At 47.7% G+C, this 25,578-nt stretch overlaps 1 protein-coding gene across 1 annotated transcript in view; it reads right to left on the reverse strand.

The window, feature by feature from the left end:
• Positions 1 to 24,947, reverse strand: part of CFAP77 (cilia and flagella associated protein 77) — a 51,746-nt gene extending 26,799 nt beyond the window's left edge. Inside the window, exons 1-4 of the mRNA XM_084821332.1 lie at positions 24,912 to 24,947; positions 24,486 to 24,585; positions 21,309 to 21,537; positions 639 to 744 (exon numbers count right to left, since the gene is read on the reverse strand). Of these exons, the coding sequence (XP_084677458.1) occupies positions 639 to 744; positions 21,309 to 21,537; positions 24,486 to 24,585; positions 24,912 to 24,947 (471 nt within the window). The remainder of the gene's footprint in view (positions 1 to 638; positions 745 to 21,308; positions 21,538 to 24,485; positions 24,586 to 24,911) is intronic.
• Between the last annotated feature and the right edge of the window lie 631 nt (positions 24,948 to 25,578).

A 25,578-nucleotide genomic window follows, 5' to 3' on the forward strand; every position in this document is an offset into this window, starting at 1 on the left:
ATATGGCTGTTTCAGGGATTCCTGTGCTGTTTATCGCCTTGCATTTTATTGCATTTTATTATTTTAAATATTTGCATTGTATTTTAAAGTTTTAGCTGTTCTTTGGCATTTTAGTTTGTGAACTGTTTGTAATCTGCCCAAATAACATGCATGGTTGGACTGATTAGAAAAGTATAAAGAAACAAACAAAAAAAATCATATTTAAATTTTACAAAATCATAATGGAAGGTACCTTAGAGGCCATCCAGTCCAACACTCTGCTCAGTGCAGGCATCTTGCTAATGACAGCATCCCTGCCCAGTGGCTGTCCAGGGAAGGAGAGCTCACCACCTCCAAAGGCAGTTTGCTCACCATCAAACAGCTCATACCATTAGGAAATATCTTCCAATAGTTTGCTGAGATCTGCTTCCTTGCAACTTGCACCCATTCATTCTAGCCCTGCTGTCTCAGCATGGGATTATTCAGCTCTCAGCGAAAAGCTGCAGCAGAAATGCATACCCACCCTCGGAGGAGGCTGCTTGCCTTGTCTCTGCATGAGTCCACATGGGTTGGAGAATTACCACGGCATGCCTGTGACCTGTGAGGTCTCTCAAAAAGGGGCAGCCACCCGCACATCATTTAAACTAAGATCTGATTACCTTTTCCTTTTTTTCCGCCTTCTCAGCTTTAATGACTGCTCTCTGTTGATCCATCCAGATCTCTTTGTATTTGTGCTGTAGCAGCTCAAAGAAAGGAGTGGAAGGCCTGAGAAAGATTGAGAAGGAAAAGGTGTCACAAAACTAATCAGAATCATCTGTCCCAATAAAAGAGGATGTGCACCTGTTTGTCTGTCTGTCCGTCAGTGTCATCATGTGAGACCTTGACTCTTGAAACTTGCTATGCATGTGAAGGGGACCTTAGGGGTGTGCACCTCCGGGGTTTTTTGTTTTTTATGTATGAATTCATTTTTAATTAATTAAACGGTGTCTATGTGGTTGAAACCTGCAGTAAGCTGCCTTGTCAGGGCAGTGCCCCCGAAATGCAGGTTAAAAATCTTTTTTATCGTCATCATCAATATACTGTGTCTACATGCATTAGCATATGCACATTTTATGCAAATCTGTACCCTCTTTTGCCCTCTTTCTCCCTCTTTCGGTGATGCATATTTTTTGGGGGGTGATGCAGAAATGGCCACGCTATGAGCTAATGGTCCTTTTTTCAGCCTTCAGCATCAGCCAGCATTTTTCCTCCCCTCCCCCTGCTTTCTTTACCAGTCACTGGTGCAGGGGTCAGTTTTGAAGTGCAGGCACTCTTCTTGATAGTCCCCCTAGCCACACCCCCCAGGAAAGTCCCAAAATGCAGGCAGCTGCATTGCTCCAGATCAACGTGCTAGTTCTAGCAGTTCTCACCTCCACCAGCAGCAGGCCTTTGCTAAAGCAAATGGGTCTTAACTGCCCATTCAAAATCAAGCCACTCCAAAATACTTTGCCAGACAACAGGGATGTCTCCCAACTAAGGACGTCGGGGAAATCCACAACAGAATCAAATGAGTTTGGATTTCTATGAACACAACCTGCAGATTCCACAGTGGACTGTCTTTTCCCGAGTCACACAGATTCTGTGGACTTGCAGACTGTTTTTTTTTTTTTAACTTTCTGCAATTTTACACAAATGTAGTTGTAGAAAAATATGCAACATTTAAAAAAACTGGTTGAAAATGTGCATTTCCCCTATAGGCTAAAGGCTGAAGCATGAAAATGTGCATTTTGGGGGGCTCTGGCCATTGGGGGGGGATTTGTGCAATCTCACAAGTGCGAATTGGTGCAAATGCAAATTTGCACACATTTGGGAAACTGGAAAAAATCCAGTTCCATCGATGAGCAGGTGACAGAATGAAAGGCAACTGACAATCTGCGAAATGCAGACAGAACAGATTTTACAAATTCCCGTTGTTGCTGGAAAAATCCATTCCCTCTCCCCTCCCCCAGCTACTGTGAGGATTGCAGCTACACAGAGAGAACAGGAAAGTCTAAGGCGGTTGGCAGATAAGGTCAGCATCCCTACCAATACAAAAACAGTGCTGGCACTGCATTCCTGTGAGCCCTAGTTCCACTATACCACTGTTCTCACCTACCCTGATGAAGAGATCTGGAGAACCCAAAAGCTTGCACACGATTTCCTGACCTTTTGCTTGGCCTGAGCAAGGCATTGCCCTGATATGGATTCTGGAATTCATCTTTGCAATCGATCTGCCTTAAAAACGGACACCAGAGGCTGCAGGCGCTCTTCCTGTCCACTCACCCCCCGCCCCCGGCTTCATTTGCTCCCGCCGTGACTTTTATTACTTAATTATTGTGTGCCGCGTGCCTCGGAGACGCCTAATCGATGCCCCGTGTGTGCTAATGATGTTACGTGCGTGATGTCATGTACCTCGAGAGGCCATTCGTATAAAAAAGGACATCCTTCCTGTAGCCTGGGGGTTTCAGTGGGAGAATGTCATGTCACAGATCACAGGCAGTGGTGCAACTGGGGTTGGAACTTGGGGCTAAGGTTTGGGGGCCCCAAATGAAAACCCAGAAAGCTATAGGTGAACAGAGGTAAACAGGCCCAGGCTCAGCACGTGGGCTGTCATGGGCGTGCTGGGGGCCACTGAGGCTGACGCTGGTCACCACAGCATCCTTCCTTCCTTCTCATTCCTTAGCCAGCTAAGCATGTTAGAGATGTCGGAGGGATGGGTTGGTGGGGGGCAGCTCCATGTCCTTTCCTTGGTTCGGCCCCCTGGACTTTGGTCCATTTCCCCCTGTGGAGCCCGACCCAGTCTGCAGGAGTTGACTGTGTTTGCGGAGCCCGATGACCAGAGCCCCCGGAGTGGCTCCTCCTCTTCCCGTTGCCACCAGCGTGTTCCCGGGCCTCCTGCTCCGGCCCAGGCAGCGGAGGTGGTGAGAGGGAGGAGCAGCAGATGCCGCGGCCTGCTTGCCCCCTGGCTCTCTGCCTGCCCAGCAAGCATGGCGGTGAGAAGGTCAACCCACCGAGGGAGGGCCTGTGGAGGGTGCCTTGCCCAAGGGGCCTCCAAAATCTGGAGCCAGCCCTGGCACCGTTTTAACATTATTTGACCTGGTATTTAAAGGGATATTAGCTGCTGACAGGGCTGACATCAAGGGCAGGCGTGGCTGGGCATTTGCCAAGAGCCCACATGCCAGCAGGGGCCCCCTGGCAAGGGCCCCCTGGAGTCGCTCCTCCTCTTCACCACTGCAGCTGGCTTGTTCATCCACCTGTTGCTCTGGCCCAGACGACGGCGGTGGCGAGAAGGGGGAGCAGGAGATGCCGCGGCCTCCTGGCTCCCTGGCTCCCTGCCTGCCAAGCAAGCAAGCGGGAGCCGCAATGAGGAAGAGGAGGAGGAGGAAGGGCGGCTGGTGACAATGGCGGTGAGAAAGTAGACTCACTGGGGGGGGGTGTTATTGAGGGTGTCTTGCCCAAGGCCCTCCAAAACCTGGATCTGGCACTGGTGTTGACCCCCCTGTGCCAGGGCCAGAAGCCTGGTTCTGGTTCTGCCCACTCTGAACCATGTTCCGCATCGCAGCCTTTTTGCTTCCTGCCACAGAAGTCAATGGGAGTCACTGGAAAACACACCTGCAGTATCCCCACTGTCCAGATGTGCCTTCCAGATGTGTTGCGCTTCAGCTTGCATCAGCACAGCCAGTGATCAGGGATGATAGGAGTTGTAGTCCCAAGCATCTGGAGAGCACTGGGTTGGAGAAAGCTGTGCTAGAATCTTCCAGAATGTTTTTTTTTAAAATATCTGTTTATATAAGATACGGTTGGGAGAACTGCTTTTCTGAGGTTGTTTCTTCTGAAATACTCTAAAATTTATTTATGCGCACTTTCAGAATGATTACTTTTGTACAACATCTTCCCATGCCTCTGTATTTTTTTTAATAATCTCTCCTGCTAAATTATTTTCAAGACCCAGGAAATACTTAAATGGAAAGACAAGTTCCTGTTGAGCTCAGTTATATGATGGACCCACCCCTCTCGGAAACGAAAACCTGCAACTGTTGTTTTTTTTTTAATGGGCTCCTTTGCTGCCACATAAGTCTTACAAACACACACAGCAACAAAAGCTTAATGAAGCATTAACACTATTTTAAAATCAAAATGGTGTAGGCCTTAAATGACCTGCAAATTCTCTTTCGCTAGATTTGAACTTATGTTCCTCTTGCGATGGATATGAGCAGGGCAGGACTTCTCTAAAAGAAAAAGAAAAAAAAACAGGGCAGGAGATGCAAGGGGAAATGATAATTATAATTTGCAAATATACGGCTGACACTTTTCAGGTGTACGCATCTATAAATGCTGACAGGTGCAATTCGCCAGCGTGGCGAAATAGTTCTCTATGGAGATTAGAACAGGGCTGTTCTTATGACGGCCCATCAAATCCCCATAGCTCATTAAAACTTTTTTCCCCAATTTTCTTTTTTTTTTTAAAGGAGGATGAAATTTCCCAGGCAGCGTCAGAACCTTCTAAGGGACTTTAAGTACACTCCAGTTGAAAGGTGTTTCAGGGGGAAAGCCTTAGGTCTGACAAAGCGAATTTTTAGTTACACCTCCCCGTTCAGAGTGGGGCAAAATAATTGGTCATCAGTGACTACTAATTTGGTTGAGTAGCCAGAGGCTGTTTTTTTTTCTTCCCGGAAAATCAATGACAGCACTGGAGCCTGTTCAGTTCAAGACGAGTTTTCACCTTTTTAGATGTTCATGATCCTTTCACCGGAGACAGCTATTTTGTTAAAATTAAAATCTATGCGTGACGAGACCAGCCTGTGAGCAAAGTGCACCAAAGACAAAGGTGGCACTGCTGTGCTCTGCGACGCTGTGTCAGTTTCCTCTGAAAAGTTTTTGCCTGGAAAACTTACAGAATGCTATATGTTGTTTTGCCTGCCTCACACACACACACCTCTCTGAGCTTGGAGGTGCTGTGCCTCTGTTTGGGATGGAGGAGGATGCAGAATGCCTCAGCCTGAGAGTGTTTGGGGAGGGGCCCAGCACACGGGCAGGTTGAAGACACCTGCAGCTCAACCCAGCTGGCCTAACGCATTTGATTTGTTTATTTATTTATTAGATTTATTAGCCGCCCATCTGGCCGGCTACCCGGCCACTCTAGGTGGTGTACAATACAAATAACAACACAAAATACAACATAATCAACTGAACGAAACAACATTGCTCTAAAAAAAAAACCCTAACCCACCCCAAATGCCCACCTGAACAGACAGGTTTTCAAAGCCTGGCAAAAGCTCATCAAAGTGGGGGCATGGCGGAGGTCACTAGGGAGGGAATTCCACAGAGTGGGGGCCACCACAGAAAAGGCTCTCTTCCTAGTCCTCACCAGCCTAGCTGTCCTGGCTGATGGGACAGACAGAAGGCCTTCCAAGGCTGATCTCATTGAGCGGCATCCCTGGTGTTGCTGGAGGTGCTCCTTAAGATAGACTGGGCTGGATTAAAGGTCAATACCAACACCTTGAATTGGGCCTGGAAAACAGCTGGTAATCAGTGCAACTCCTTCAGCACTGGAGTGATGTGGTCTCGCCAACAGCTGCCTTTAATCAGGTGGGCCGCCGCATTCTGCACCAGCTGGAACTTCCAAACTGTCTTCAAGGGTAACCCCACATAGAGCGCATTACAGTAGACTAGGCGAGAGGAGAGCAGGGCATGAACTACTGAGGGAGCAGATGGTTAGGGAGGTGCAGCCGCCATATCAGATGGAGTTGGTACAGCACTGCCCGGCGCACGGCTGAGACCTGAGCCTCCACTTATCAATTAGCCTCTGCATAGAAGACAAGCCTCAAACCCAGTTCAGATGCTGGAAGCAATTGTTGATGTTCGTCCATAGCAGAAAACATTCCTGCCAGCTCCTGGACCCGGCCCTGATATTTTCAAACCCAGAACAACTCCGACTGTTCTTCAATGTGTCCCTATATCTGGTTTTGTTTTTCTTGCCTTTAGACTGACTCTCTTGGCGACTTGACCTTGGTCCATTTAAAGACTAACTCTAGCTGCTGCTTATCACTCAACTTGAGTAATTTACGACAGGAGGATCCTGACCATTCATCCTCAGAAAAAAGAGGCTCCTGAGTTCAGGCAGAGAATTTGGTTACAGAAAAGGGGTCATGAGACTCCCACCTCCCTTGGACTCAGTTTCCAAGGAAGACCCCAGGGGCTGCCCTGTTACGTTCAGAGGAGGTCCCACTACCATCCTTGGACCCTAGCCATGAAGAGTCTAGCATGCCACAGCCACTTCCATGTTGCGGCAATCTGAGGCTGCTAAAACAGAACAGGCTCTGTGAAGAGAAAAGGCCTCAGTCAGTGTGGAGGCAGGGCCAACCTGCATAAAGGAAGCCAAGCCCTGTACTTAAGGCTCAGTCTCAATCTGCTCTTTGTTGAAGCAACATACTGAAAAGCTTGTCTGGCTTCCAGCCTCAGCACTACGTGGAGCTCTCCAAGGTGCTGTCCTGTTCCCACCTCCCTGAGAAACCTGCCTTGCCCAAAACCTTGGTAAACACCCCAAATCCTGTAATCCAGACCTCACGAGTGCCCAGCAATGCTAAGCCCTCATTGCAATAGAAGCTAAGCAGAACAGCGAATGGATACTGCATCGCAGAAGTTCAGTGTCCAGTCCCAGTGGATAAGGCAAGACCAGCCACCTCCTGTCCAGGTGCAACAAGATGGTGATGGCGGGGAAATGGGGCCGCGGTGGCTTAGTGGTTAAGACGCTGAACTGCAGACTGGAAGATCGGCAGGACAGCAGTTTGAGACCTGAGTGCCGCGTGACGGAGTGAGCTCCCGTCTTCAGTCCCAGCTTCTGCCAACCTAGCAGTTCAAAAGCAAGAAATTGCAAGTAGATAAATAGGTACTGCTTCGGCGGGAAAGGTAACAGCATTCTGTGCACCTCGGTGTTCAGTCATGCCAGCCACATGACCATGGAAGCGTCTTCAGACACTGCTGGCTCTTCGGCTTAGAAATGGAGATGAGTACCACACCCTAGAGTCGGACACGACTGGTTGGGGACACCTTTACCTTTTACCTTTTTAGGATGATGCAACCAGAAAGTGCCTCAAATGGACAGAGGATAAAGGACATGGATCTGAGGTGCGATGGAGTGCAAAGCAACAAAAAGAATGGTAGAAATGGGTTATGTTTGGGATCCGGTTATGCAAAACACTATGCATTGTTTCTCCCACCTCAGGCAAAATTAACAGTAAGCAACTGTTACTAAAGGAAGTCCAGGGGTAGAACAGTTCCAGACCTGTCATTGCTATGGGGCATGAAGGAGGCTTACTCCCACTGCCCCTGAGATGACTGGCTGACAGAGAGAACCATAGGCTGGGAGTCCCCCATGTTTTTGGACCCATGAGCACATTTGGGAACTGACGAAACTGCTGTGGGCACCCCCACAAAATGCCTAATCAGTGGATTGCTGCTTTGGCATCTTCCTCTTGCGTTTATGGATCTTAGGCTGCATCTTACTCAGCAGAAACATTTGTTTCATGTCTGATGGACAACGCAACGTCTCTTTAATAAGAGATTGCATAATTTGGCTAATTGCTCGTGGTGCAATATGGTTAATGCCTCCTTTAAACATATGTTTTGGCAATGTCCAGTAGTTGCTTCTTTTTGGGAAGAGGTTATTACACAGATAAATTTTATACCAGAGCAGTCTTTAGTATTCACTGATCTACAGGCTCTTTTAAATTCACCTGCTTCATGGAAATTAACGTAAACAGATCAGCGTAAACAGATTCTCTGTGCCCTTTTGACAGCTAAAAGACTGATATTGCAAGGATAAACCCCCACCTCCTATGATGCAAAGGATTGGGGACCTTACCACGCTTTCGCTATTTGAACAGCTGGCATCTAGATGCCACCTTCAAATGGATACTTATTTGGATATTTGGTCCGCTTTTGTTGAAGCTTCTGTATAATTGCTAGAAAGTTGTATGTATTTCATATGTATTCATTGCTGTGGATATATGAAAATCCATGTACATATATTTTAAAAATGGGATTTAAAAAAAAACACATTTGCAGGTGCCTGCAGGTGCCATGAAGGGGACCCTTTCATGGGTGCAACTGGAGGTGCCGTGTTGGGAATCCCTGCTGTGGACAGTTTGGGGAGGATATAGCCAGTTCTGGAAATCAGGTGATCTCAGATGGCCAATCCCATGCCACTATGGCTGCTCTCACCTTCAGTCCAGGTAAGGGATGGAGGAGAAATTTGTTCAATATTTTGCACTTTCGAATCTTGTACTTGAACCAAAATGGAGCTATCCTTCGTCATTGGCACATCCCTGAATATTGGGATGGAGTTCTCCAATAAAATTTTTTGTTTTTTGAGCCAGACAGAGAGCTTTGGCTGATGGGCAGTATAGAAATGTAATTCATTATTTCACTCACTCACTCACTCACTCACTCATTCATTTATTAGGAGAAATGTACATAACGTCCTTATGAATTTACATGCAATTTTGCTTGAAAAATTCTCAACATTCGAGACGAACCAAAGGCAAGTTTGGAAAAATGAGGAACGGAGAGAAACTGGAATGGAAAGTTTCATCCATCCCTACTCGAGATGTATACATAGTTCTTTCTCTTCCTTTTTTTTAGGTCTTTACACACACACACACACACACACACACACGCTTGAGCAGGGATTGGATCCCAGTTCTCTCCAGTATCAGTCCAACTACTATACCATGCTGTCCCTCCTTTAAAATGTACAGTGGTGAGAAGAACACGTGGAATGGCTGCACAGTGCTAGTGTCTCGTCTCCTTTTCCCCACGCCCCTCTCCGGCCCAAATTGTAATGGATGAATAAGAGCTGGCAAACTCTCTGCCATTAATTTGTCTCCCTCATTCTCTCTCTCTGGCTCAGCGGCGATGAGAGAGGCATCCGCAGATGTGGGCCTTGCTCAGGCAGCAGGTAGAGCCCGCTCTGTTTCCCCCTCCCCCTCCCCAAACCTTCTCTCTCTCTCTCCCTCTCTCTCTCTCTCTCTTGCTTGCTTTAATTGTTCCCCTTTGGGTACCGGACCTGTCTGGTCTAACAAGGATGGCGTAGGGGAAAAAAAGAGAGAGAGAAGAGCGAGGTAATTGAAGCACTTAGCTACCCTCCAAAGCCCGGTTCTTGCACCTAATTAGGAAAGAGGGCCGCTGGGCATTTGGTTATCTGTTTTAATTGTTTGCGGCCTGGTGAGCATAAAAAACTAATGGCGGGGATGCTTCGACTCCAAAGTCAAGTTCTAAACGACCATTTGCAATTGGTTTGCTTTCAGGGAGGGGGGCAGGAGGGTTGGATTCAATTAGCATCACGAGGGGTCTTTGGTGTTGACGGGCCACAGACAAAGCACAAAAAAGGAGCATAGATGCGTATAAAGGAGCCGTCCTTTTCTTAAGATGCTTGAAAAAGGAAAAGCCACAGTAACAGGCCCCAAACTGCTTTACAGTCCTTTTTTGTAGACCCTGGTAATAAAACCATGGAAAGGGGCCTCAAGGATCATTTGAGAAATGATCTTCATTTCTCTTCATTTCCCTTTGAAGGATAAAGAAATTATAATAAGCCAAAACAACAGCAACACCTCGGTGCAAAATATTTAGGGCTCATTCTTTCCTGAACGCCAGCAAAACTCCTCAGCCAACTCGAAGCTTTGCTTGTGTGCAGCTGTTTTCTTCTTGTTGTTGTTATTTAAGCTCACAGCATTAACGTTTTAAAGTGCCTGCTCTTGGCCACCTAAAGGGACTGTGGGTTTTGTGTGATGCTACGGATGACCCCAAATCTCCGTAAGCTTTAACGCCCCCCTCCCTGTAATTGGAAGAAGGAAAACAGCAATATAAATTACTTCGCAATGGGCAGCCAATAAGGAAAATGCTTCCCCCCACTCCACCACTCCACCTAAGCATCAGAAGATCTGTTATTTGGTTTGGAGGGTTTGTGTGTGCAGAAGGCATCGGAAGAATAAATTCTGTTGTAAACAGGACGCTTAAAAAGATTGATCAGATCTTCATCTGTAGCTGTGCGATTATGAATGCGTCAAATTTGCTTTTGCAAAGACGAGTGTGAAGCAGGGTACAGAAGACCGCTGGGGGCTATCATCAGGAGGTTTGGGGTGCAGTGTCATCAATATGCGGATGACACACAGCTCTACCTCTCATTTAAATCTTCACCAAGGTTGGCCGTAGAATCCCTGTCCAAATGTCTGGAGACGGTGAGTGGCTGGATGGGGAGGAATAGGCTGAAGCTGAACCCTGACAAGACCGAGGTACTTTTGGTGGGAGACAAGAGGAGGCTGGGGGATGTTGACCTGGTGTTGAATGGGGTACGGCTACCCTTGAAAGACCAGGTCTGCAGCCTGGGGGTCATTTTGGACTCCCAGCTGTCCATGGAGGCTCAGGTGTCAGCTGTGAGCCGGACAGCGCTGTATCAACTCCATCTGATATGGCGGCTGCACCCCTTCCTTCCCAACCATCTGCTCCCATCGGTAGTACATGCCCTGGTCTCCTCTCGTTTAGACTACTGTAATGCGCTCTGCATGGGGTTACCCTTGAAGACGGTTCGGAAGCTGCAGCTGGTACAGAACGCGGCAGCTCACCTGATTAAAGGCAGCCGCCGGCGAGATCACATCACTCCAGTGCTGAAGGAGTTGCACTGGTTACCAGTTGTTTTCCGGGCCAAATTCAAGGTGTTGGTTTTGACCTTTAAAACCCTATATGGTTCCGGCCCAGCCTATCTCAAGGAGCGCCTCCAGCAGCACCAGACAGGCCGCGTAACAATATCAGCCTCGGATGGCCTTCTCTCTGTCCCATCAGCCAGGACAGCTAGACTGGTGGGGACGAGGGAGAGGGCCTTTTCTGTGGTGGCCCCCACTCTGTGGAACTCCCTCCCTAGGGAACTCCGTCATGCCCCCTCTTTAATGAGCTTCCGTCATGCATTAAAAACGTTGTTGTTCAGGCAGGCATTTGGGGTGGGTTAGGGTATTTTAGAAAATGTTTTTATTGTAGAATTTTATTGTTTTAAACTGTTTTTATTGTATGTTGTACATTGCCCAGAGTGGCTGGGTGACCAGTCAGATGGGCGATTAATAAATTTAATAATAAATAAATAAATAAATAAATAAATAAATAAAATAATAATAAAAAAAGACATTACCAAGGCCTCAAAGGCATTCAGATAGCTTATGCAAGGAACAGCAAGCTAAATTGTTCGCTGAAAATTACAAGTGGAATGATAAAGCATTTGCTTACAGAAGGTGGGGCTGGAAGGCTCCTGTTCAACATCTTGGCATTTAGTGTTCCCCAGTAATCAATTCTGTTCCCATTAGAGCGGCCACTTCCTCATCAACAAAACAGAGAGGGCACACATTTACAATAAGAATCTTGTGCCTGAATTTGCTTTTTTCAGCCTCCCTCCCAATTCCCTTTCCTTTAGTGGCATGTCTTTTAGATTGTAAGATTCCAGGGCAGGGACTGTCTTCTTTTATTATCTTTGTAATCTGCCCTAGGAGCCTATTTTTGGCTGAAGGGTGGGATAAAAATGCTTCAGATAAATGAATGTGCATATGCTAATTTAGATACATAGATGCGCATTTAGAAATAACGACTGTCATTTAAACAGAAATACACTGGCTGGGTTCAGACCACATGACAGCCCACACTCAACCCATACTCAGGGTTGAGAGTGGGTTGGCATTGAACTGTGGGTTGTTGTTGAAATGTGGGTTGTTGTATTGTGTGAAACAGAAGAAATCGCACTGAGAACTCCAGCCATGAAGACACTAGCAAGCCACAGCCACCCCTGCCTCGTGGCAACCTGAGGATGCTCAAACAGACCAGGCCCCTTTAGGGGAAGAGGCCTAACTCAGGATGGAGTTGGGGCTAACCAGCCTAAAGGACGCCAAACTCCTACTTAAGGCTCAGTCACGATCTGCTCGTTATTGGAGCAACAGAGAGATGAACTTGTTTGGTTTCGAGAGCTCCGCTTGGAGCTCTCCATGATGCCATCCTGTTACCGTTCCTCCTTTTCTGGGAAACCTAACTTGCCCCAAACTTTGGTAAACACCTAATCCATAGCGGAACACTGTAACCCGGACCTCACCGCTATCCCAACAACACTGAGCCCTCGCCACAACACAGGGCCAATAGAAAAATAGTGAACTGGGGTGATGAAAATATATTTTAGATAGCACTCCTTAAGGAGTTTGGTACAATCCCTCATTTATCTAGGGGATGAGAAACAGCCAATAGTCAGTCTTCCCAGTCAATTCCCAAGGCATAGCTCAGTGGCAAAGCATATGGTTTGCACGCAAAAGGTTGCAGATGCGATCCCTGGCATCTCTCCTGGGGACCTGCTGACAGTCAGTATAGACTAGGAGTCTTGAACTTTAGGTCCGAGGGCCAAATCCAACCCCTCAAGGTTCCACATATGGCCAAGCCCCCTTTCCCTGGCACCTTTTCCCCTGACTACCAATTATTTGAGGGTTTCCTGGCTTTTGAGCAGTTTCTCCCCCATTCTAAATGGTTGAAATGCCTCTCCTAAGGCTCAGTTACTGGCAGGAAGAACTTTAAGCTAAAATATGATGGTAATTTTGAGTATTTTGGCTCCGCCCATGACTGGAGCGCAGTCCCCAAGAGATTCTCCGAAACTGAACTCAGCCCTCGGGCTGAAAGAGATTCAACAACAGGAGCTAGATGGACCAGGAGATGGACAAGGAGCTAGATGGACCAGCTAGATGGACAAGGAGCTAGATGGACCAGCTAGATTCAACAACAGGAGCTAGATGGACCAGCTAGATGGACAAGGAGCTAGATGGACCAGCGGTCTGACCAGGCTTCCTAAACTCAAATGTATTTATTGCACTTATGTCCCGCCTTTTTTCCTCTTGCCAGGAACCCAAGGCGGCTTACATTATCCTCCTCCTCTCCATTTTATCCTCACAACAACAACCCTGTGAGGTGGGTTGGGCTGAGAGTGTGTGACTGGCCCAAAGTCACCCAGGGAGCTTCCATGGCCGAGTGGGAATGAGAACCTGGATCTCCCAGCTCCCGGTCCAACACTCTCGCCACTGCACCACGCTGGCTGTCATGTCTATGGATCTTGGGCTGCGTCTTAGTCAGCATAAAGGTTTGTTTCGTGTCTACTGGACACCACAACGTCTCTCTGATAAGGGATAGTCTAATTTGGCTAATGGCTGGTGGTGCAATACAGCTAATGCTTCTTTTAAACATATGTTTTGACAATGTCCAGTAGTTGCTCATTTTGGGGAGGAGGTTATTACACAGATACATTTTGTACTGGAACAGTCTTTAATATTCGTTGCTGTACAGGCTCTTTTAAATTATTTACCTGCTTCACAGAAATTATCAAGTGGTCAGTGCAAATGGATTATCTGTGCCCTTTTGACAGCTGAAAGGCTGATATGACAACATGGGAAGGATAAACACTCACCTTCTGTAGTGCAATGGATTCAGGACCTTACCATGTTTTCAACATTTGAACGGGTGAAATATAGGGATGTCAGAGAATTTCTCCACGAATCTCAGGGAGGCCGAATGCCAGCGCATTTGGCCCCCCGAAATTGGTGGAGAAACGGTCTGCCCCCCCGCCCCCCCCCGGGACGGGACTTACCTTGCTCGAATGTACCTGGCGGCAGCAACTCCGGCGGCGGTTCGGCGGCAGTTCGGTGGCAGCAGCGGCCAGTCTTCTTACTGGCTCCTGCCGCCGCCATTTCCAAGTAAAAAAAACCCAAAAACAAACAAACGTGATAGGCTACGTAAAGATTTACGTAGCCTATCACAGCTAGATTTTTAAAAAACATCGTGATAGGCTACGTAAATCTTTACGTAGCCTATCACGGCTGACTTTGAAAAAAAACAAACAAACGCGCGTACGCAAATGGCAGCTCCCATGGGCGCCGCCATTTGCGTTCCTTGTTTTGGCACGTGTAGTCTAAGTAAACATTTACATAGACTACGGCGAAAATAAGGGGAACGTAAATAGCGTTGCCCTTATTTTCGCCGTAGTCTACATAAATGTTTACGTAGACTACATGTGCCAAAATAAGGAACGCAAATGGCGGCGCCCATGGGCGCCGCCATTTGCATACGTGCTTTTTTTTTTTTTTTAAGTCAGCCGTGATAGGCTATATAAACATTTACGTAGCCTATTACGGCTGACTGCAGGGACGCAAACGGCAGCGGCTATGGCCGCTGCCATTTGCGTCCCGGCAGGAGACGAGGTTTCGCGGCCGGAGGGACGGGGCGCCTCCCCCCGGCCAGAATTTTGGCGGGGAGGGACGAAGCGCCTCCCCCCCACACCGCAAAGCAAGCTTCGGGATCAGGTAAGGGACTTTCGTCCATCCCAAGAAATCTAGTACCTTCAAATGGATATTTATTTGGATATTTGGTCTGCTTTTGTTGAAGCCTATGTATAATTGCTAGGAAGTTGTATGCATTCCATATGTATTCTTTGCTATGGATATATAGACATTAATATACATATATTTAAACAATGGTGGCGGGGGCGGGGGAAGTGAATTTTTGCAGGTGCAACAGAGGGCCAGTGCAGACACTGGGGCGTCATCATACGTGGGGAACAGCCCACCCCCTTCATATAGAGGGTGGCACTGTTTTGCGCACACACAGCCTTCCCCAATCTGGCACCCTCAAGATGTGTCAGACTGCATCTCCCATTCTCTCCAGCTAGCATGACCACTGACTGTGCTGGCTGGGTATGATGGGAGTTGGAGTCCAACACATCTTGAGGGAGCCAGAGCGGGGAAAGCTGCATGAGCAGAAACTCCTGAACCATTGCTGAGGGCAGCCCTGTGTAAAGCGCATCCTAGAAGTCCAGCCTTGACCTTGTGAAGACACGTATGAGAAAAGGTCACAGCCTTCTCCCCACAAGTGGAGCTGGTAGAACGTATTAGGCATTAGGCAGAGGGAGGCATCTGTCTCAGGCAGCTGATTCTGGATATCCTAAAAGGGCAGCAAATCGTTAGCTATTTATTTGTATTGTCTTTTTTTTTTACTCCCAGGGTGCATGGGGTTTTCTGCCTCAGCTGCAAAAACAACTTAGCCAGCCTTGGGAACTGTGTATCTTGAATTGTGGTGGCAGGGCGGGGGGAGAGGGGGCTTTTGACACTCCACCTCAGGCCGCAAAATCTCTGGGACTGGCCCTGACTGTATATGTGTATATACAGGGAGAGCTGTCACCTGATTAACCCGTTCTAATTTGATGAACCATATGTGTTTTAACCACTATAATCTGGGGCGGTGCCCTTTCTAAGTTGGCGCAAACCGCTTGCTGTCGTTGCGAGTGCCCGTATCACGGATAAACGGCATCCTTTTAAAAGTGTTTTTAATAAATCCGTCTAATTGACTGACTAGACACGTAGGACGCCGTATAGGTGTGTACACGCAGAGACACACGAGAGGCTGCTTATCCTTTAAAGCGCGTGCTGGAGCCTGCGGGAGGCCTGGATGAGAGAGCACGCAAGCCGTGGAGTTATCCGTTACTGAGCGGCTGCGCTCCGAGGGCAACCTCTCTGCTGCACATCCTGCTTCGCGCAAGGCAGCCCTTGTCGAGATCAGAGGCTGCGGCACGGATCCGAGTGATCCGATTGGAGGATGCCCCATGGGGGCAGCCAGGGACCAAGGCACTTCCTCGTTAGCGCTGACCTTGGCACAAGCGCCAGCTGCTGATGAATCGGCTACAGACCCGGACAAGACTCCGGGGAGAAGGCATATTATCTATTATTGTCCGATCAGCGCCTCGCCTAACCCCTCCCAGCCCGGAACACCGCAGGCTTCCGGGAGGGAATAAATCTCTGTCTGAGATGAAGAGGAAGGGAAGGAAAAAGAGGAGATGAAAAATTTCCTTTTTATGACTCTTCGCAACAAAAGCCGGCCACATGGCTTGCGGGAAACAAGTGCCCTGGGAAAGGAGGGGGGAGGTGGAGGCGGGGAGATGGAGGAAAAACAAACACGCATGCTCACCCACAGGATCGGAGCAGCGACTCTGACCAAGGAGCAGGGTCTTGACACAAACTGGTGCAGGATCTTCCAGGCTAAAGCCAGCAATGTGCCAAGAATCTTGGGGTAAAATCCAACGCAAGTCCTACTTAGAGTGGACCCATTGGAATGAATGGGGCAGCAGTTAGTCATGACTGGGGATGCTGGAGAAATTTGAGATGGACTAAAATGAGCTCAGATTTCTAAGACTCCGACCTGCGGAATCCCCTGCGGAGCGAACCCCAGGAGTACTTTTTGCTGGCTTAGGCCAGGACACTGTCTGTGACCCTCCCTATCTTGGGAGGCCTGTTTTCAACCTCAGGTATTCAAGCAAGATTACTGTAATGCGCTCTGCATGGGGGTGCCCTTAAAGACTATTCTGCTGGTGCTGAATATGGCTGCCCAGATATTGGTAGGAGCTGGCTGGTTGGCTCATGTCACGCCAGTACTGTGCCGACTGCACTGGTTGCCTTAAAGGATTTGAGCCCAAATTACCCAAAGGGTGGCCTTCACACGTACTAGGCTGCCTGCACCCTGAGGCCATCAAGAAAGGCCCATCTCGCTTGCCTGCCACCACGGGCTGTTAGGGTGGTGTGCCTTTACAGGCCCTTTTCAGCAGTGGCCTGGGACTTTGGCAATGAGCTTCAACTGGGGGCTTTGCAAGGCCCGTCTCCTTCGCAGGCCTTCAGGACAGCTCTTAAGATCCACTTATTCTTGTGGCTTTTTCTTGAATTGCATTTGGGGCTGCTGGTTTCACTCATAATGGCTGTTTTGATGGATTGTTACTGTTTTATTGTTTCTTTTTTTAAGTACTAGCAAACGGGCCCGGCTTTGCAAGGGTTGGACTAGCCTGTTGTTTGACACTCAGCGAAGCCTTCAAGCGACTTATGTGGCTGTCAGAGCTGGACACATTGCGCCTGGCTTGTCTGAGTGAAGCCACGCCCACTGGCACCCCCAGGCATGGACCCTGCCCTGGTCCACCCCTATAGCCCCCTGAGGGAGGGGTCTGTCCACCCCATTCCCCTCAGGGGTGCTGCCCCATAGCAGGGGGGATGGGGCAGCCATATACCACTCTGTATCTCGGCTTGCTGATCTCCCCTGGCTTCCAGCTGCAAAGCTCTGTGCCGGAGAGAGACATCGTCCCCTAGTGGCAGAAGATGCTACTGCAGGCGTCAACTGCACAGATGCATTTAACCTAATTTAACTTAATTAATGCATTTTAAAAACACAATAACCCCGCGGTGCACACACCTGGGTTTCCCTTAGTATGCATGCCAGGTTTCCGTGGTGTTTTTGCTATGGCACCACATAAGAACATAAGAAGAGCCATGCTGGACCAGACCAAGGGTCTATCTAGTCCACCATTCTGTTCACACAGTGGCCACAGGAAACCCGCAAACAGGACAGGAGTGCAACAGCACCCTCCTGCCCATGTTCCCCAGCAACTGGTGCACGTAGGCATACTGTCTCTAACACTGGAGGTAGCTATCAGGACTAGTAGCCTTGGATAGCCTTCTCCTCCAAGAATTTGTCCAACCCCCTTTTAAAGCCATCCTAATTGGTGGCCATCACTAGGTCTTGTGGAAGCAATTTCCACAGTTAAACTCCGTTCTGTGTAAAGAAGTCCCGCCTTTTATCTGGCTTGAATCTCCCAACAATCCGCTTCATGGGATGACCCCTTTGCATTTTAGTGTTGTGAGAAAGGGAGAAAAATGTCTCCCTCTCCACATTCTCCACACCAGGCATAATTTTCTACACCTCTATCATGTCTCCCCTCCCTCGCTCGCCTTTTCTCCAAGCTAAACAATCCCAGCTGTTGTAAGCTTCTCTCGTAGGGGAGTTCCTCCAATCCCTTGATCGTTTTAGTTGCACTGACAGACGGACAGACACACTTCCTCTTTTATTATTATAGATGCCACCTTGGAAGGGTTCCACCCTTAAATGATTTTAATAAATCAATACATAAATAAACAAAACTCACCAGTACCTGGCCCGGTAGCAATGGTATCCAGTGGTGATACCTCTTGGACTTGCAATTCAAGAGGAACGGGTTAAATCCTAACCGCCCCCCACTTTTTAAAAATACTTAAAGTGCCTCTAATGAGCCAGTAATTTGATTTGGTCTATAACATGCTTTTAAAGCGAGGGGATAAATACAGCAGGCCTGCATAAAAGGTAGCTATTAAAGAAGATTTGAGTTGGGCCATAATAACTTTAAATTAATAGCGCCTCTCCCTCTCCCAGAGAGATTCTGATGGTTGGTCTCACTTGGAATTTTCCATTCTAGTTACTTATTTATTTATTTAAAAAGCAAACTTTCAAACTGTGTCTGGATCTCTCTCTCTCTCCCTCTCTCGGGCAGCCATTTAACCTCCGTTTATGAAGAAATAAAGCAAAATTGATGTTGATTTTGGCCTGCTTTGGGGGATAGTTCTGAAGCATAAAAGCTCTTTTGCCTGCAATTTACCAGGCGGCCCTGTCATACCCATGACGGCTGGTACTGATCAAGATAGAGCTTTATAGCTGGGGTCTTTGCCGCTAACAGCAACCTAATGCTGCATTTTCATTTGGCTGCAATTAATGTTAATGCCTGCTACGAAAATTGTCATTAAATACCATTTTAAAATCCATTCAATTTGCATATGCAAAGCCCATTTGTTTTCGCGTAAAATACTCGCCGCCATTCATCACGTCTCCTTGCGGCCATTTTTCCCCTTCCACATTTAAAAAAAAAAAAATCTTTATTAGCAATTAGCTTTTTAAAAATGAAAACTGTAATGTAACCAGTGGAGGCTGGTGGCTCTGATTTCAGTGGGGCTGCGGTTCCATTCTCTGTTTTACTCAGAACCAGCCAGAACTCTAAAGGACCTACCCAAGGTGCTGAACCCTAACCTCCGAATGGGTTCAGCACCTTGGATAGCTCCTTTAGAGTTCTGCCTGGCACTGATTGAAACCCAGAATGGAAATACAATCCCACCGAAATTGGAGCCACCAGCCTCCGCTGGACGGAACATCTGACCCAGTGCACTGCACAGAACCAACAAAGCATTTTACGCAGCTGCAGGAGCAGTGGTGGGTCTATCAGGAACTCTGTGGCTTTGCCTGGTAGAACAACCGGCCGGGGGCAGCTCCAGGTTTTGGAGGGCCCTTGGGCAAGACACCCTCAATGGGCCCCCTCCCTCAGTGAGTCTCCCTTCTCATCGCCATGGTCACCTTGCTCCTCTTCCTCTTCCTCATCATGGCTGCCACTTGCTTGCTTGGCAGGCAGAGAGCCAGGGAGGAGGCCGGCCCTGGCATCTCCTGCTCCTCCTTCTCACCACCACCATCGCCTGGGCCACAGCAAGAGGCAGGGGAACACGCAGGCTGCAGTGGGAAAGAGGAGGAGCAACTCCAGGGGCCTCTTGCCAGTGGGCCCCTGGCTGGGGTGCGGGCTCTTGACAGGTGCCCCACCATGCCTATCCTCGACGCAGGCCCTGATTATAGGAGGCCGCAATCTTTGCTCTGCTGCCAAGGGAGGTGTGGCCGGTGGTAGCATAGAAGGTAACAAGTGAGATGTGGCCAGTGGTTGTGGAAATCTCTCCCGAAAGAGGTTTGACTGGCCCCTTTGTTGAGGGTTTTGAGGTGGGCTGTCAAATGGCCGTTTCTTTGGCCAGGCTTTTAGTGGGTTTTAACTAGAGCAATCAGTTTGACATCACCCCAAAGAGGAAATGCATCACCAAAAAGGAGAAGAAGATAAAAGACGACGATGCATTTCCATTACATTTGCACAGGCTAATTTGTATATATAGATGCATATCTGGAGAAAATTACTATCATTTAAATCGAAATTGCCTTCCCCCATTTCAGCCTGCCTGCACTTTAAGAACAACAACACAGGCCCTCCTCACTTGCCCACCTTTGAGGGCAGTCAGGTGGGCGAGGACACAAGCAACAGCCTTTTCCTCAGTGGCCCCACACCTCTGGAATGGGTTGTCATCGGGGGTCTGCCATTGCCCTGAAGAACTACTTGTTTACTCTGGTCCTCTCCCATTATGTGTACCGATGTCAGAGGAATCCGTCTGGTGGGTGGAGTTAGCCGAGCTTTCTTCAGCTCAGCCTCCCGGACTTTGGCTCTTTTCCCTGCAAGCTAGGCCAACTTGATTTGCATTGAGTTGGGACACCGCGTGGATTTTGGGGGTTCTTTTATATTTTTATAAATAGAAATTAATGCAAATTAGGGCCGTAATTTGCATAATTACGGCCACAATTTGTGGAAATTTCTGTTTATGATTAAAAAAAAAACAACCCGAAAGAAGTTTCCAGATGTTAGGAAAAACCTGTGGCCCGGCTCGGAAATGCAAGACAAGCCAGGAACGCCATTGAAATCTGGCGAGCCCCCCCAAAAGGCTGGATTTCCTGGCAACAGACATCCCTAATTATGCCTGTGTTTGTTTCATTGTTTTTTATGAATGTTTATTGGCCTATTTTATCGCAAACTGCCTTGGGAGGGCTTCTGCCCTGAATGAAGGCCTAGAAATATTTTAAATAAATACACAGAAATACACAACGCATCTCACCATAGCAGGGGAAATTTTGCCCAGGAATGCTACCCAGGCACTAAGATGTAGCAGCTAAGTGTTCAGGCACAACTTCAAGGGCTGAATTCCAACTTGGGGGCCATGTTCCAGTGGTGGCCAGGGCTGAAGGCAAAGGGGGCAGGGCTAAAAATATAAAAAAATACCAGCCTGTTTTAGCTAAAAGCTCTTAGGGTAAAACCCAACAGAAGTCCTACTGAGAGCAGACCCACTGAAATGAGTGGAACTTAAGTTAATCCTGACTAATGTAAGCCCCATTCATTTCAATGGGTCTACTCTAAGTAGGCCTTCTGTTGCATTTTACCCTTCATGCCAGTAATTCAGCCTTAGGGGAGGTATTCCAACCATTTAGAAAAGCTGGGAAATCACCAAATGATTGGAAATTGGGGGAAAGGGGTTGGATATGGGGAAGGGGGGTGGCCTTTTGGGGAACCCCAGAGGGCCGGATTGGGACCACAGGAGGGTCTGAGTTTCTGTACCCCTACAGTTGAGTGCTTTATAGAGCAGATTTCGCCAACCAGGTGCCCTCCAGATGTGTGGGACTAAAAAGGCCCATGCTGGCTAGAGATGATGGGATTTGTTGTCCGACACACCTGCAGGGAGCCGGGTTGGGGAAGGCTGCTCTCAGGGGATTGGAGAATACTTCCCCTTCCTGCAAAAAGCGATACACCTGAGGAGATTCGGCCGTCCCCTTCTCACCGTGCTGGTCTTCCGTAGGTCATGTCTGCAGGTACTTTGGGGGGTGACCTCTTGAAACGCCTCTCGTCATCCTCGTTGAGACGGATGTCCTTGATCTGGCGGTACAGGTTGTTCTCATGTGCTGTGACAAAGCCGTCCCTGAGGGCTTTGCAGTTTATGGTCTTGTAATCTCGGGGCCGCTCTTTCGCCAAAGTGACGCGTGGCTTCATCACATTCCAGTGGCCAATGGCTAAGGAGAAAGAGGAGGTTAACAAAAGTCAGGACGTTTATACAGGAGCCACTCCGGTGCAGAGACTGGCCTGGCAGATGGAGTGGTAAACCCTTCTTGGACTTTACCACTTGCAGGCGGCGGCAGTGGTGATGGTGATTGCATGGTGAAATGCTTCCCTCATTGGTTTTGCGCCATTAGGCTGGTTGTGTTGCCAAGAGGCAACGGTTCTTCTTAGGATTCAGAAACAACTAACACACTAATTGGTGAAGGCTAAAGATTGTATTAAGGAAAAATAAACTGACGCAGCAGGAAAGCAGAACACTGCAGTGCAATTATTGCAGCAAGCAACTCCAAAGCAAAATCATAAGCGTACGTCCCTACAGTTGCTGGAAATCCCATCAAAATCTGGCAACAGACGTGACTCCAGTACCAACCTCTGGCACTCAGCACCTTTCTGGATCAGCCTGCATTGACATCCCACCCTGGGGGTGTCTCATGGATTCATATGTACCATTATGTTCATATTAATTCCACCCCGAGCTGGGACAATGACTTTGAGAATGTTTGGTAGTTAGCCAGCATATATAACTCCATCCCAGCTACTCTCCTAACAAGTGGCTGACCTTGAGGTCTCGCCAGAGGCTTATCTGCTAGCCTGTCAGTTGTTCGGTCTCAACAGATAACTGACTCTGGGAAGAAGAAGCATAGCTAGCCCCCAAAAGCCACAGGCCCAACCGGAATCTAGACATGAGAAGGAGCAATTATTCTACACCGCTAAACTGCTTGAAATAGCAATTGTCTTCCACGTTTACACACTGGTGAGGAATGCCCCAGCTAGCTTACTGAGTTGGGCAACCTGTCGGCAGCATATTACAGCTGAAGGGGCTGCATTGGCTTTCACCCCCCATGTATTCAGTCATGTTATGCTCAACTGTGACAGCAGTTAGGGTCGCAATCCTACTGAGACGGACGTCAGCCTCCGAACTCAGAGGCTGATGCCTATCCAGTGCAGGGCAGACAGTGCATGGAGGGGATCCAGTCCTCTGTGCTACAGCTGCCCTGCGTTTGTGGTTAGACGTGCATTTTCTAGACACAGCTGTGGGGAGGGGGAGGGGAGGGGCCCAGAGACCAGATAGCAAGCTGTCTAAAGTGGCTTCCACAGTCTCCTCCCCTCCTGGCTCATGGGACCACCCCCTTTTCACCCTCTCCGTAGTCCATTTATGAGCGCGGAGACAGGGGCGGTGCGGAAAGAACCACGCTGGCTACAAGGGGTGGGGGAGGCAGTAGGGAGTGCAGTTTCCAGAAACCAAAAAATCCTATGGCTGTCTAGACAGTGTCTAGTGGCCATAGGATTGCTCTCTGGGTGGGTGACCAAACGTGAGAAGGCCTTCTCTGCAGTGGCCCCACCCCTCTGGAATAAGTTGCCATCAGAGGTCTGTTATGCTCCATCGTTGCAGGCTTTTAAGAAGGCCTTGAAAACATATTATCTTCTTCTGGCCTTCAGATATGATTACTGTTGTTGCTGCATTTGTTGCTGTTTTTATTGCTGTTTTACTGCTTATTGTTGCTTTTTGTTTATTGCTGCTTATCTATTGCTTATTGTTTTATTGTGTTTTGATCACTTTTAATATTGTATCCGTTTTGTGGGTTTTATTGTTGTACGCTGCCATGGGAAGGCTTCTGCCCTGAAAGGTGGCCAAGAAATATTTTAAATAAACAAATAAAATGATTGGGCTTCCATGTCTTAATTCTGACAGGTTCCTCATCATTAACAGCTACATGGCTGCCAGGTACATCGGGGTCTTGTCCATGCTGAGCATAGCTGTATGAGTTGAATTTGGCTGGTGCAGATAGGTAGGAATTCAGTTTCAGTTTTTCATTTTTCAGTTTCAGTTGGACTCGATGGTCTTGTAGGCCCCTTCCAACCCTACTATTCTATGATTCTACGATCTTTAACAGCTATATGGCAGCCAGGTACTGTACATCGGGGTCTTCTCCAGGCTGGGTATAGCTGTATGAGTTGAATTTGGCTGGTGCAGATGGGTGAGAATTCAGTTTTAGTTTGCTTTTGATTAGAATTTACCAAACACAGGCTAAATTCTTCATATCTGGGAGAGGAAGAACTTGAGATTAAAAAACAATAACAACTGCAGGAGAAAGTGAAGCTGATATATTCGCCTTTCCCTAGGGATATCAGAGAAATCCACAAGGGAACCAAATGAGTTTCGATTTTCATAAATCCGACCCTTGGATTCTGCAGTGGACTGGCTTTCCCCCTGTCAGGCAGATTCTGCGGACTTGTGGAACTTTTAAAAAAACTTTCCTGAATTTTGCGCAAATTTTGTCATAGAGAAATGCGCAACATTGAAAAAAACCCACCAAAAATGTGCATTTCCCCCATAGACTAAAGTGTGAAAATGCACATTTGGGGGGGATTTGTGCATTTTCATATGTGCACAATTGTGCATTTGTGCAAATTTGGAAACAAAAAAAAATCTGATTCTGTCAATGGGTGGGCGGCAGAACCAAAGGTGTCTGACAAACCATGAAACGTGGTTTCATGATACCTCCCTACCCTTCCCTAATTAAGTCTGGACAATGCCTTTCCCCGTTCCATCTGAACCCTATTACAAACTGCAGACTGGTTTGTTGTTTTAAAATATCCTGCCCATCAACACCCTGTGTGTGTGTGTGTGTGTGTGTGTGTGAAAGAGAGAGAGTGTGTCTTTGGGTCTTTTTGGTTGAACATCCAGCCTGATAAAGAGTTTCAATGAGCTTGAAAGACTGCACATTTATTTGTGACCTTTTAGTAACTAGACAATTGCCCCTGCAATAATGGATTCAAAAATCGCAGCTATGAGGAAGGTTGAATGCTCCCTTTCCCCCAAATGTAGGCCTGAACATTCCTAAGTAGGTGGAAATATCGGAAGATAACTGGTAAAGTCTCACACATCCTGTTATCTTACCTTCAGGTACGCCTCCGTCGAGCCCATGTACGTATAAGCCATAGTTGAAGGCGTGGCCGGGGAGAGTGTAGCCACTTCTACGAGGCTTCCCAAGTTCTGGCTGCAAGGAGGAGTAAAAATGTAACTGTTAAATCGGTGGTCCCCAAGGCCTCTGTTTCAAATAAATGAATGAATGAATGTATGTATGTATGCCCCGCCTTTCGACCATAGCACTCATGGCATCTTACAAAACAATGTAAATAGATTAAAACAATAAAACGCATTAAAATACAATAAAAACGTAACACCTACACAATAAAAACAGCACCCAGCCCACAGACCAATTTACGGGGCCAAGATTTTCTTGAATGAAGCTGTCTTTGCTTGCTCTCAGAAGGATAGTAGAGAGGGAGCGGGCCTAACCTCCCTTGGGAGGGAGTGCCACACCCTGGGAGCGGCCACCAAAAAGACCGTGTCTCGCATTTCCACTAAACGTGCCTGTGATGGTGGTCTCAGAAGAAGATCTTCTTCAGAACTTCTTAAGAACCAGGCAGGCTTGTCTGGGAGAAGGCAGTCTTTCAGGTAGCCTGGTCCCAAGCCGTATAGGGCTTTATAGGTCATAACCTATAGGTCATATATATATATATATATATATATATATATATATATATATATGAAAGATAGTTAAGTCTATTTATCTTTCTTATATATTTTACCGTAAGATGGACTGCATCCACAGTGGATCCAGAGTCTCCTTGTTGCTTTGCTGCTGTTGTGCTGTTTTACACCTCCCATCCTCCCTCTCTCCCTTTCTCCCTGCATATATATGTTCTTGTTGTTCAGTCGTTAAGTCGTGTCCGACTCTTCATGACCCCATGGACCATACGTGTGTGTGTGTGTGTGTATGTGTGTGTGTGTGTGTGTGTATATATATATATATATATATATATATATAGCAATCCCCAAACCCCAATTTTCTGCAGTCAGAATAATTGATGCAAAGCTAATTCACATGCACTTTGCACCTGCTCAGGGGTATTGTCTTCCATTTTTTCACTTCATATGTTCCAAGATTAAGCCTGAAGTCTGATGCTGGAGCAGAGTCTTGCCACAA

The sequence above is a fragment of the Heloderma suspectum genome, chromosome 14 (assembly GCF_057233095.1).
Source record: "Heloderma suspectum isolate Gila_16-S chromosome 14, 16-S_ref, whole genome shotgun sequence".
NCBI lineage: Eukaryota > Metazoa > Chordata > Lepidosauria > Squamata > Helodermatidae > Heloderma > Heloderma suspectum.